General features: G+C 54.5%; 1 protein-coding gene across 1 annotated transcript in view; it reads right to left on the bottom strand.

Moving 5' to 3' along the window:
* DEF6 (DEF6 guanine nucleotide exchange factor) overlaps window positions 1-13,842 on the bottom strand; it is a 33,220-nt gene that overhangs the window by 1,183 nt on the left and 18,195 nt on the right. The window contains exons 3-10 of the mRNA XM_065402575.1: window positions 12,584-12,769; window positions 8,682-8,909; window positions 7,178-7,324; window positions 5,597-5,705; window positions 3,917-4,215; window positions 2,823-2,989; window positions 1,792-1,990; window positions 386-476 (exon numbers count right to left, since the gene is read on the bottom strand). Of these exons, the coding sequence (XP_065258647.1) occupies window positions 386-476; window positions 1,792-1,990; window positions 2,823-2,989; window positions 3,917-4,215; window positions 5,597-5,705; window positions 7,178-7,324; window positions 8,682-8,909; window positions 12,584-12,769 (1,426 nt within the window). The remainder of the gene's footprint in view (window positions 1-385; window positions 477-1,791; window positions 1,991-2,822; window positions 2,990-3,916; window positions 4,216-5,596; window positions 5,706-7,177; window positions 7,325-8,681; window positions 8,910-12,583; window positions 12,770-13,842) is intronic.

Here is a 13,842-nt window from a genome sequence, read left to right as displayed (position 1 = left end):
TGTTAAACAGCACAGAGCAACACTAGGCAACTGAAGACAGGAAGTGAAAGAAGAGTCAGAATGCAATTGCTCTCCCTGGCATTTGGCTAGGAGACTCGGTTTAACACCCCCTAACCCAGTGAAAAGGGACACAATGGAATATTTAATAACCACAAGTGGTTAGGATCTTGTATTTACATTCTGTGTGGAAGAGAGCGCCTCCAACTGCCCAGTGTTCCCAAAGCACCATGTATGTTCCTTAGAGGTCTCCCATCCAAGTAAAGACCAGGCCCAACTCTGTTTAGCTTGTGAGATATGAAAGGATCCCAAGGCGGAATGGCTGCAAAATAATGAGCTCTCACATTAAGGTATATTTTTGCCCCAAAGTCCTAGCCCCACCTCTCACCTCCTGGCCCAATGGGGTGCATCAGTCGATTCATCTGGACGTTCCAGTGCTTGACATTGGTGCTGGCCTGTCGGAGCTTCCTCTGGGCTGCCTGAAATGAACAGGAACAGGCAGGTAACATGCACGCAGCCAGCAAATCCACCTAGTGCAGAGCCACGTGCCCTGGACCAGCTGCAGAAAGTTCCCATCTCCTGGCACAGAAACTGGGCCTTGCCCTTACGTTGCCTTGAAGAATGGAGATTGATCGGAACTATCCTGGGTTCTGCTTTGGCAGGGCTTTGAACCAACCAGAGCTAGCTTTGGGACTCCAAGCCCCATGGGCCAGAGGGGCACTCTGATTTGTGTGACAGTCTTGAATTTTGCATGGGGTCTGCTACGGCCAGAACAGTGCTCAGCTACCGACACCTTCCTAATCAGGCTGCTCTTTGCCACCCCGGCTCTGCTTTTTCACGGCTCTAATCCCTCCATCCCCACGCCTTGATGCCTTTGCTACCCGTAAACGTTCCATTGTCACCCCTCAAGGCAGGAGTCTGGCCTCGATTGATGACCACAAAGTGCCTCACCTATGCAGATGCGGCCGGACAGATAATAAATAAATCAATATGCAACATGGTAGCGAGGGAATCCCATCTCGGTGATTTGGCGACCCACCTTTAGGGGTGCCATTCCAGCAGATTTCCCACAATAGAGTTTGCCAGCTGAGCCCGGTGGACTTGAAACTTACAACCACCGCTCATCACTCAAACCACCACTTCCTCCCTTCCCGCCAATATTCTCTGGGAACCTGTTCTTAACGTAGGGAAGAAAACATTCAGTTGGGTGCAGTTGTAACACGCTGCTAAGACACCAGGTGATCTCCCACTCTACTGGCTGATCTGCCACCCAGAGGATACTACCGCTGCTGCGAACAAAGCTGCCGTAAAGCTAAAGTAAACTGCTCCCTCAAATACAGAGGAGAACATACCGCTCCTGCGGAAGAGTATGAACTGTGCCCATCAGAGCAGCTGCCAGTCACTCACCAACGGCGCTTTTAACAAGAAACGTGAGCACCTACATGCTATGGCGATAGGTATATTTATACGTGCTTAGACAGGGGAGTTCTTTTCTGCTGAAATTCATCGGCCCGATGTCCTTGATCTACCAGTATTTACACGGGTGTAATGCCGTCTACTTCAATGCAGCTACTCCACATTTACAGCAGGACATGTGAGAACAGGATCGGGCCCCATTTCTCTAGTATTAAGGAGAATCACATGCTAAGAGTAAATTACGTGATCTTCCCTGAGAGGAAACCCCGATCTCCAGAATAGTAAAGCCATCCTATTTCTTTCCAGGAGGTGGGCTTGGTAAATCTCTCTCAGGGGGGTTAACGGCAGACGGGGAAGTAGGGCTGGTACGATGCTCACCATGACATCCTGGTCTACCCTCTGCCTGTTCTCTCTCACTTCTTCCAGCTGCTTTTGGGCCTCTTCCAAATATTTGCTCTTGTTTTCCATCTCCTGCTTAAGGACCTGCTTCTCCCGCTGGGTCTGGATGATGTATTCCTCCTGCTCCTCCTTCAGCTTCATCAGCTCCTTCAGCTTCTCCTCCTCCTCAGCCAGCAACCTGCCGAGAAAGAGCGAGAGGCGGCTACACCCCCCCCTCCAAGCGACCAACACGCCCAACCTCGCCGTGGTGGGGCTCGGAGCTATTCCAGGCCCAGCAAGAACGCCGGGGGATTGGCTCCACTCCTGATCACCTCCAGCGGGGACTTAGGGAAAGGCGTAGAGGCGCTGGCTGGGAAGGGGTACCAGCTGGGAAGGCTGGGCACTGTAAGGAACGGTGTAGGAGCACTGTCCCTGAAAGAAGTTCTCAGTTTCCCCTGTCGCCGTCTCTTTCAGCGAGGGGCGCGGTGGGGAATAGTGGAGCAGTGCTGGAGTAACACCACACCCGAGTGGGTCAGCAGCAGTGGGAATTAAACCTGCGACCTCTGGATCTAAAAGCAGGAGCCTCGACTGTCGGACCTAAAAGACCCAGCTCTGTTAGCCAAGGCTGTAGCAGGCGCATCAACCTCTCTATGTGGCCCAGCCACCACTAGGCAAGGAAAAGCATCCCAGTGAGTGGCTGTGAAGGCGCTCCCAGCTCCTCTAGTCCCAGCTGAGCTGTAGCCAGCTTTTAGAGCATTGCCCACTGAGGAGTCAGTAGGAAGAAAGTATCAGAGGGGTAGCCGTGTTAGTCTGGATCTGTAAAAGCAGCAGAGAGTCCTGTGGCACCTTTAAGACTAACAGATGTGTTGGAGCATAAGCTTTCGTGGGTGAATGCCCACTTTGTCGGATGCATCCAACGAAGTGGGCATTCACCCACGAAAGCTTATGCTCCAATACATCTGTTAGTCTTAAAGGTGCCACAGGACTCTCTGCTGCTTTTTAGTAGGAAGAAAGGTATTTCCTGGTTATACCTGGCCTGGGCGTATCTCACAGACTCCTCGTCCTGCCGTGCCTTCACCTCCTGGTGCAGGGCCTCCTCGAGCCGCTCCTGCATCTCCTCCAGCTCCACGATCCGCTTCCGCTGCCGCTCGGCCTCCGCCTCCTTCAGCACCATCTCAGCCTGCATGGAGGCGCGAGCCTGGAGCCGCGGGGTGGGGAGGAGACGGTGATCAGCACGGGCAGCACGCAGCCAAGCGCAGGGTTCCCAGCCCCCACCCAAATCCAGCCTCTCCTCTCTGTACTGCCAGGAAGATGGAGCTGAACGTATTCCCCGCCACAGATGTTCCTTCACAGCCGGCTTGCGGTTCTATGGGGCGCTGAGAGACGCATTCACCGGCCCTGTCCCTAGCTGCCCAGAGGGATGGTGCCTATACACCTGAACCCTCTGCAGCAGCTAACCAGAAAATCCACTGCTAGGCAATAGGGACCTCAGCCTGCTCCTCAAAGATGTGACACTGCCACCCAGCAGGCCTTCCTGCTGAATTGGGAATGAACTGGGCTGCAGGAGACTGTCCCCGTTGCCACTTGGATGTCCCAGCTACCCCACGATAGCGCCCCGGACTGCACGGGACTGTGAAATCGAAGTCCCGCATTTCCCCAGCCAGCTGGCCTTCGGGGCGCTTGAATTTCAATCAGCCATTGTGAAGACGCACGGTGCAACTGCAAACTGAGCCCCTTCCGATGGGAAAAATGGAGGGGTGCCCTGCAGCCCTGGGTCTGAGAACTGCTCGGCAGTCTGGGGGCTAGGAAAACAGTAGCCAAGCTGCGGGGGAAGTATTGTGCTGGGTTTGAAAAGCAGGGAGAGCCCCAGTGCAGCCTCAAGGGGACGCAGTGCTGCCGAGGGGCCTTTGTCTGGGACGGTCTGTGTCAGAAGCCAGGAGCTGCTGCACACAGGGATATGGAGTTTGCCAGTTAAAAGACCCAGGAGGCTACAACAGTAACGACCCAGATTGCTACCCACTTCGGGAGCTCTGGTGAGTTACAAGGGAGACCAAGAGAGAAACTTTGTCCTGCTCTAATGGAAACCTCCCAGCATGGACGCCACCTCCCCTCCCTCCCCGCCTACCTGCTCAGCCTCCTTCAGCTGGATCTCCAAGGTCCTCTGCATCTCCTCGTGCTGCAGCCGGCGCCGCTGCTCTTCCTCCTGCAGCAGCAGCTCTGCCTGCCGCTGGGCCTCCTTGAGCAGCTCCAGCTCCTGCAGCTTCCGCTCCTTCTCCTCCTGCAGCTGCTTGAGGCGCTGCATCTCCTCCTCCTTGGCGGCCTTCCGCCTCTCCCGCTGCTCCCGCTGCTCCCGGCGCTTCTGCTTCAGGTCCTTGTGCAGGGACTTCTTCCCCTCCGCTTGCAACCGGATCGCCGTCTGAATGGCTGGGAGGGAAGGAAGGAAAGGAAACTCAGCAGGGCCGCACCCGCCCGGGCCACAGATCCAGCTGCTGCAGCGTGCCAGCAGCCACGTGGCCAGAGCATGGCCTCCTACGAGAATGAGGCTGGGGGCCCGGCAGACAGGACTCCTGGGTTCTATGTCCTGCATTTTGACCCCTCTTGATGCACGTATGTCAAATACATCCACAGCATCTGAAGGGTTAATATGGCCATGCTACTGACTGTGACGTCCGGACCTAGTCCTGAAGGGTGCTGAGACCCATTTGACTTCAATGGGAGCTGTGGCCACTTAGCACTTAACAGGATCAGGCCTTTGACCAACCTGTGCCTCAGTTTCTCAATCTGTGCAACAATCCTCATCTGTGTTGCAAGGGTGCTAATTACTTATCGGTTGTAAAATGCTAAGCATGGCAGCTATATACACACAGCCCTCTTCGAGGGAGCGGCTGTTTGCCATGGATTCTGAGTAGGTCTGATTAAAGTGACCTGGTTTGCAGCAACACGATGTTTGGAAAGTCCAGCTGCTAACTCCAAACGACTTGAAACATTTTGGAAAAAGTGTTTGGGTGAATGCGGTGAAATGGGCACCTGTACCAGCTGATCAGGCACTAGCAGAATCTTGGGAGAGGTTTACAAGAAAAGCTGGTTAATACTAAAACCCAGCTCTTTCCATCAGTAGATCGCCCAGCTCTTTACATTATCCCCATTTTACAGATGGGGAAACTGAGGCCCAGCGAGGGGAAGTGACTTGCCCAAGGTCACCCAGCAGCCAGTGACCAAGCCAGGAACCCAGGTCTCCTGAGTCCCTGTTCAATGCTCTAGACACTAGGTTGCAATGCCTCACTTAGTTTGCTCTAAGTGGTTAGTTAATAAGAATCTTTCACAGTTTCATCCCAAAGTGCTTCACCAATGGGATATACACAGCACCTAACACAAAATGTGGCCACCTCTGGGGTGGAGTGAGGCTGCTGATTGGCACATAGCTCACAAGCAAGGGAAGGGAACTCCAAAGGACACCAAGGGAATGTCCTACCCACCCACATGTAAGAGAGACAGAGAATGCCAAGAATCAGACTCGGCATTCCCCTCCTCCCAGCACTGGGCACAAGCAGCCAGCTCCACTGAAGTTAATGGGAGTTGCTATTACCCTGTGGAAAGAAACTGGGTCTCTGTTTTATGGGCCTGGGGCAGCCCTGCCAGGGGTGCTGAGCGTGCAGAGGTGCAGAGAGAGCTCAAGGGCAGAAGCTGCCTTTGCCACCCCAGGGTTTCATCTTTTCCTTCCACTGAAGCGACCCAAGAGCAAGAGGAAGGCAGGACGGAGAGGGAGGGCGGGCTGACAGCCCGGCGTGGGTGCTGTGGCACAAACCTAGCGTCCACTCCTGCCGCTGCTTGGTGTCCGAGGCACTCATCTCATACGTGCGGGAAGAGGTTTTCACGCAGAACATGCACCTTTTCCCGTCCCGGTCGGGCAGGACCTACGGGGAGAGGGGAAGGCGTTACCGCTCCTGTACCTGGAATAGTGCAAATCCCCCCTGCACCCATAAACCCATTCCTGGAACGGAGCAAATCCCCCCTCCCCTACAGTCTGGGACAGCCCCTCCAGCATAACTCCCAGCCTGCCAGCCCCCCTCCTTTGGCCCAGGCAGCTCCCCACCGAACGCCTCTCTGCCCTTCCCCTAGGGCCTTTCCTTCTGGATGTAAAGGGACAGGAATTACAAGGAAGAGAAACGTTTCTTTCATCCCCCGCCTACGATCAGCCTCCCCCAGTCCCTGTACAAATCGGGGCCCTGTATTAACCCCTCCTTTGCTGGACGGAAGCCTTTGGGGCAGCGGGCTGATAAAGGGCAGCCTGGCACCCAGCTGATATTGCTAGGCCAGGTACCAGGAATGGACGTGCGTCCCCACCGACACACGCATGTGGCAGGTGGGATGTCAGGCAGCACACAGCTGGTTAACTGGTCTGCTGCTGCTTCATACGCCAGGGCTGTCAGATCAGATGACCCTCGAGCATAGCCCTGTGTGTCAGTGATGTCACTTCAGGCCCCCGGGGACCCTGCAGCAGCAGGCAATGCTGGAGTGGAGAAGCCAGCAGTAAAACTGATTGAAACCTGGCATGGATTTAGTGCTGGTGAAGGGTGCTGGACTGACCGCCCGGGAGAGCCAAGTCCTCCATCTATCCCACACGTACAGGGCTTGACAGGACAAACTTTCCCCAAACAGGCCCCTGGCCAATAGGCATCTGATCTGATCAAGAGAGCTCAGTCTCCAGGGCCCATTCAGTCCTTGGCCCTTCTACAGAGACTGCCAATTAGTGCCAATTGTAGCGGTGATTTTTCGGTCGGGGAGGCCGGTTGGCTGGGAGCTGGGCTGAGAACGAGCAAGCTCATGTCATATAGGGTAAGTCTGCACTGCAAAAGGGTGTTCTTAGCATGTGTTAGTGAACTCAGATTAAAATAGCAGCCAAGACACGGCAACCAGGCCTTGAACTCAGGTTAGCAGCTCAAGGCTGCCCTACGGGCTGGAGCGCGCGCTGCTGACCCGAGTTAAAACCCAAGTGCTGCATCTGCCCTGCTGTTTTAACCCAAGCTAAGAACACTTTTTTTTTTTTTTTTTTTTTACAGTGTGCTGAGTGGAGACAACCCAGCAGCCACTCTTGTGCCCTAGCCTGTGAAAATCCGGTTGGTTCTGGTTCTTGAACAGCGCTCGTCACCATGGCATCTGGGGAGCTTTTCTAGCCTCAAGTTGCCATGGGGCTCCAGTGTTAATGGAGGTGAAATCGGTCTGACCGTATATTCCCTGCTGTCTTTCCACAGGCACTGCCTGGGGTCTATCACCCACTGGAACAGTAGCACTTGGGGTGCGCACACCCGCTGGGGAGACAGGGAGGAGCTGTTATTACACCAATGGCCCAGCACAGCCTCTCTCCACTGGAGCCCAGCGCAGTTACCTCCACGCAGCAGTGTTTGTCCAAGGCAATGCTGCCTTTCTTCTCCTTCCGCTCCTCGCTCATGTAGTAGGAGAGGGCGCTGGGCTTTAGTGTGAACCATCGCTCGGACCAGTTCCGCCTCAGCTGGCCCTTCTTCCAGAGGTAGCCCTGCGCCCAGACAGACAGAGGGGGTCTCAATCCAGGGGCCGTGCCAGAGAGCCCCTGCGCTATGAGTCCAAGGCGGGTTTTGCACCTGGCTCCCACCCGGGTTGTCTCAGTTTGCGCCCAGCCACCAGAACCATCTCGGTGCATCCGCACCTACCGTGCTTCCTACTTGTGCGCGTATTGGTGCATGCTGGGAAATCTGCTGGGCCCCTGTCCCGTATTGCCTCAGGAGGGGACGGAGTGCCCAGCAGACATGCATGGAGCAATGTGCACCAGGGTGTCATACTGCACACAGCTTGCTGGGAGCAAGAAGGACCTGCCAAACCAGTTCGACAAGCACAGGCCGGGGACCCTATCCACAGCATATAGAAACACGGCGTCAGCCAACAGCACTGCCACGTTACCAACTGCACATCAGCCATGGCGGGCATGACCACAAGCCACGGCTAGAGCCGCTAGCTGGCTACGGACTCGGTTAGAAGCATAGACAGGCTCTTTCCATAAGGAAAGCCCAACGAACGCCTGTGCTCCTGAGCAGCCAGCCAGACACACAAGCGCGTTATCGCTCAGAGGGATCTGGGAGCAGGTCGAAGACATAGAGGACACTTTTCCGTCTTCAGCACCTTCTATTCAAGACTCTCTCTGCTTCACCAACATGAATTCATCGCGTGTCCCATGGGACAGGCGAAAGCCGTCTCCATCCTGCAGGTGGGTAAACTGAGGCAGCTTGGCTTGGCCAGGGCTACATTGGGTGACTTGGCCAGGATTACACAATGGGAATGGGACCCAGCAGCCTTGACTCTGCTGCCCCTTGCTCTAAGCACTAGGCAACGCTGTTGCTACAGACAAACAATCAGAGATGCTGGCAGCCAGCGAGGGTCTGTGTTCTCCTAAGCAAAGTATTTTACGTCCAAAAACTGGGCTGGTAGCTAATAAGAAGGGCTGAGAGACTGCCTGGTGGCCAGACGCACCTGGCAGACTCATCACCTGGTTGTCTAGGGGTGGCTGATGGAAAGTCCTTTGCACATGCAGTTCCCGGGAGCTTTCCAGGAAGGATTGGGGCAGGAGGGAGGCTCAGCCCCTCTGTCCGGGGCTCTAACCTCACCCCTCCCCATGAACTCAGCAGGTAGGGTTGTCTTGTAATAGCCCTATGACCTCGTCCATATGGAACTGGGGAGGGGTGGCAGATTGTTCCTGGGGTGAGAGGGAAGGGCCTGGCTTTGCCCCGAGATGGGCAGGCCCCCACAGCCCCTGGGCTTAGTAACATTACGTGGTACAGCCCATTTCTGGTGGGGATCAAAACCCAGCCCGAGCCCCTCTCCCAGAAGCTCATCTCCCAGGGTCCCTGCTAGCTCCTTGCCTGTTTGAGCATGTCCTCAATGACCTCCTGGTACACCTCTTCAACGGCCATGCTGACGGCCTCCCGCTCAATCCCCCGCAGGAGCTTCCCCGAGTTCACCAGGTCCAGGAACTGCCAGACCGTCATGCCACTCTGGTGCTGGGGATCCTGCGAGAGGTGGTCGTCCAGCTCGCAGCAGTTCAGCTCCACGTTCATGGCAGTGCAGACCTTCTTCAGCAGGTACTCCACCTGCAGGCGGGGGTGGGGTGCAAAGCAAGAGCCATTTCCACCTGGGAACCCCCAGAGATCTAGGCCACCCCCATTTCTACTCTGGGGACCCCCAGAGACCTGGGGCCACCCACCATTTCCACCCCAGAGACCCTTCAGGCCACTGCCACTCCACCCAATGGACCCAAGGGAGTCCCCCTTTCCACCCCAGAACACCCAGAGACCTGGAAGCAACTCTATTTCATCCCACGGACACTCTTTCAACCCCAGAGTTCCAGAGAGCTGGGGGCACCCCCACCTCCACCCCAGGGAACTGGGGGAACCCCCGTGTTCACTGAAAAGAAGTAGGGGAACCCCCATTTCCACCTGAGACTCCCCCCCCAGACATTAGTAGCCCACCCCAAAATTCAAAGCAACCAAAAATCAGTGAGCAGTTTTGAAAGTGTTGGCCTATGCTTTTACTTAGCACAGTTACTGTTGCACTCAGTTTTGCTGAGTGGGAAAGAATGAAGTTGCTATTTCGGCCTCTCACTCACATAGCAATTACCCAACACGCACACACAACTGCTGACAATCACAGTGATACACAAAGTATTTTAAATTCTGTCTCTCGTGAAGCACCATCATTAGGTTTCAGGGTAAACACCCAATTTCAGATGACTGGGTGAAGCTCACACTGCTCAGATCTGGCTGTTTCAGGCTGCATGCAGACTCAGGAAGATAGAGTTGCATTGTCTACAGTCAGTTTGCATTTGGGAAGGATTTTTTGCAACTGTAAAGACTAGAAACTTCTTTTAAAAAAAGTGTCGATTTTGCAGAATCTGTCACAGGGGCTGGATAACTACCTCAAATGTGCTAGAGCTAGGGCACGAGGCAGGTGTCGCATACCAGTGCCATAATCGGGGATTTCTGGGCCCCTTTCTGGCTGCTGTTGAGATCAGAGCAAGTTACTGTAAGAAGGGGGAGAGATGGTCTCCCAGAAAGTGGGTCAAAATGTCAGGAAATCACCTTGAAATGTGAAAAAATAAAAAATAAAAATAAAAAAAAAAAAAGTGGAAAAAACCCCCCATCAGAAAGTTTTGGGTTTTGTTTGGTTATTTTAACTGAGGGTTTTGGCCACCTCTCATCTCCCAAGAGCTGAGCCAGAGCCGACGTGAAGGGTCGAGTTTGACATCCAGGCAACCCTGCTGAAGTCATTGTGGTTCAATTGTGGTGTAACCCAGGGCAAGGGATAGTGCCGACTCTGTCCCCTGGATGGGATGCCTTCCCCCACTCCCAACAGCCTAACACAGAGGAGAAGGAAAAAGCCCCAATACCCTGCCCCCTTTATAAAAAGCGGGCGAACGCCCAGCCCCCAGGCAGCGCCACTCAAACAGAAAGATGATTCAGTGTGTCAAGGTCTGTGGAACAGGAAATATCTCTCTTGGGGAACAGGAAGTGTGCGTGCATACGCAGCAACCGCACAGCTCCGGTTTTTGCTGATCTAAAGGGGAGATGGAGCAAGAGCAGCAGCTGCGCGGTGGGAGCAGAGAGCACCCAGCATGGTGGTATAACAGAGGCCATCCTCACCAGCCCATCAGTCAGACGGGCAAGGCCAAGCCCAGACCATCCCCTTATTGCTGGCCAGGCTGCTGTTAGCTTTGGAGCCAGCGGCAATGGGTTTGTTTTCCCCGCCTGAGTCTGTGGATTTGCAAACCACCTGATGGGGACTTTAGTTCTGCATCAGGAGACCATAGAAACCTCCCTTTCTTCCTGCGTGCCTCGTGGAATTTAGAGATTATGATTAGCTGCTTTGGCTGAGCGGCTGGGATTCCTCTCTTTTCATTAACCCTGCGGCATGCACACACATATCCGGGGTGGTCAGAGCCTTTCCTGCAGGCTAAAACACGGACTCCGTCACTCCGCCGCCGCCCCCGGGGACCACATCCTAGCATGCAGTGATCCATCTGGATCCAACTATTTCATGCCGTGCAGGAGAATCTATTGACAAAACCCCCGTAAAGTTACTCATTAGGGAAGCGAAATGATCAGCAACGTTCCCCCGACAGCACCTTGACCTTATGGGGTTGTGTGGCTTTAAATGTGCTGTGAGAGGCTTATAGTTCCACGTTCGTTTTGGACAGGGGGAGCAGCCTTAGGGAGGGCCCTGCAGGGTGAGAGTGCATGTCCGCACAGGCAGCTGGCTCCCACTCAGCCAGCCTGAGCGGGCACAATGGCAATCGCAGTTGGGAGTCCCTGGCTCAGTCGAGGTCTCAGCTCCGTTTCCATCCCCGTTACAAACCTGGGGGCTTGAAGCTACCTGTGACGGCAGCCTTTGGGCTTCCGTGTTTACAACTGACAGCTTGTGCTGCTCACACAGCTCCGGCACATGGTGCTGGCTGATCAGGCAGGTGCAATGCGAGCATGCCGGCCCTGTACCCCCACCCTCTCTGCTACAGCTGCATCCGCACCACGAAAGCCAGCTGGAGTGAAGAGCAAGCATCAGACATGGCTCGGCAAAGAGGGATTGAAAATGCATGGCCCCCGTAATGGAGGCAGGGCCAGCTGAGCTGAACACCCAGGGCAGCAAACCATCCGAGCCAGCCGACAGAACACATTGTCTCCTCACACTCTTTCCACACCATCAGGCTATCCGTGCCGCGGGCAAGGACCTTCGCTACGGAGCAGTCCCCTGGGGAACGACGGCTGGCGCCCACGAAAGTTCCACGGCTGCAACTCTGCCTCAGCTACTTCCCTTCCTCTTGGGCACACAGTTCTGACCCACCTCTCTTCTGGCTCTGCAAGCAGTTACAGCCAGTTCTCAGATGCGAGGGAGATGGTGGCCATGTAAGGAAACAGCCCAGCCTAGAGAGCGTTTCCCATACTGCTGCTCAGAACAGCTTCACCCCTCTTCCTTCCCTTCGGCCATCACCTCGTCACCCTCCTTACTAGAGCGGCTGCATGGGCTTAGTTAAACCTGCACCAAAGCCCTCTGTCTATCTACGGGACAATTAATGGAGATATCCTATCTCCTAGAACTGGAAGGGACCTTGAAAGGTCATTGAGTCCAGCCCCCTGCCTTCACTAGCAGGACCAAGTACTGATTTTGCCCCAGATCCCTAAGTGGCCCCCTCAAGGATTGAACTCACAACCCTGGGTTTAGCAGGCCAATGCTCAAACCACTAAGCTATCTACGGGACAAACAGAGCACAGTCCTTCACCCCAGCATGCCCAGGTGCGGAAGCCCTGTCCTGTAGGGACCCTCCTCTAAGCCCAAGAAGGGAATTCAGTCTCCACAACCCATTCAGCCCTTGGCCTCACCACTGGGACTGCCAACAAAGCTGGCACTTATTCTCAATTATAGTGTGGGGGCGGGAGTTTGAGATGTGATCTCTGGCCCCACTGAGACTGGTCTGAGGTGAAATAAACTAATTCCACACAGGCTGGCAAACAACTTTGTTAGCACTGATCTAGGCTGGAATTGAACTGGCGACGCTGTGGGGAAAAGCTCTCGCTTTCCCATACCAACCTGTAGCACTATCCCTTGCTGTAACGTTGCAAGGTAGATGTATGGAAGATGCGTCACTAGACCATATAGGATCGCTGTGTTATTTGTCAGTCCAATACAAGTCTCTTGCACTTGGCCAGAGTTTTCCTCAGATGGGGGAAGCTGGGGAACTGACTGCAAGTAAAACGACAAGACAAGGAGCTCCTACCTCGTCTGGGACCATGACAAGAGGGTACTTGTCTTCAGAGAGGAAGTTAAAGAGACACCAGAGCTTGAAGGCGTCCTTATGGGACACGACACTGTTCCCATTCCGGTCGGGCTTGTAATTCTTCTTTGCCGTCAACGTCCAGCAGAGCTCATCAAAATCCTCCTTGACAAAAGCCCCTTCCTCCACCTGCAAACACACCCCGGGAGCCAGTGAAGGTGATGCCATGGCATTACAAAGCACTGGGAATAACGCGACAGCCTGCTACGGCGCCTGTCATCTCAGGAGTGCAAAGCGCTCCACAAACCCAAACTGCTTGTCACCCCCGTGAGGTAGGGGAGCATCGTCACCCCCATTTTACATTTGGGGAAACTGAGGCATGGAGAGGGGATGTGACGTGCCCAAGATCACCCAGTATGTCACTAGCAGAGCTGGGGCTAGAAGCCAGGAGTCCCAATTCCCAGGCCCCTGCACTACTCCCAGAGCACTCTAACATGAACCCAGAGTGCAGAGCTGTAGGGACTCTGATACAGAATTGCTGCCTGTCGGTCTCTTACTAACGCACCCAACACTGGAGTACCTAGGGCATCATGTTATGACACCTACCTCATAAGTCAGCCAGGCATGATCCTCCCCCTCTCAGACAGACCTGGCAATTCTGCCATTGCATCCAAGTAACAGAAGGCAGCGTAAGATAGATAATAAACAATACCTGGCATTTACAGAGTCATTTCCATCCCTGGGTCTCAAAGCTCTTTATGCAGTAGGGTTGGTATCAGCACCCCCCTTTTACAGATGGGGAAACTGAGGCACAGAGCGGGGAAGTGATTCATCCCAGGTCACCCAGCCGGGCGGTAGCAAAGCCATGAATAGATCCCAGCTCTCCTATGTCCCAGTCCCGAACCCCATCCAAGATGTGTGATGTTTCAACAGCTGCCAGGCACTACAGCCCCTGGTCTAGCCCTCGAGCACACGGACCTGGACACGACCGTGTCCGGGTGCTTTCACAGCTGGTCGGTTTAGTGTGTCAGTGATTATTTCAGAACTCCATGACACACAGGGGATACCATGACAGTGACTATAACGGCTCAGTTAGATCTCACAGCTCTACAGTACTTTTCATCCAGAAGGTACTTTACAAACTGCGCGCAGCCACCCCCAGTGAAATGCAGCCACTGCTGGGGTGTGGGACAGCATCCAAACAGCACACTGCCCAGGGGCAGGGTGGGAGGGAAACTTTTTGGCTGTAAATACCAGGGTAA

This window comes from Emys orbicularis, chromosome 4, assembly GCF_028017835.1.
Source record: "Emys orbicularis isolate rEmyOrb1 chromosome 4, rEmyOrb1.hap1, whole genome shotgun sequence".
In the NCBI taxonomy this organism is placed as follows: Eukaryota; Metazoa; Chordata; order Testudines; family Emydidae; genus Emys; species Emys orbicularis.
This window is presented reverse-complemented; position numbering and strand designations above follow the sequence as displayed.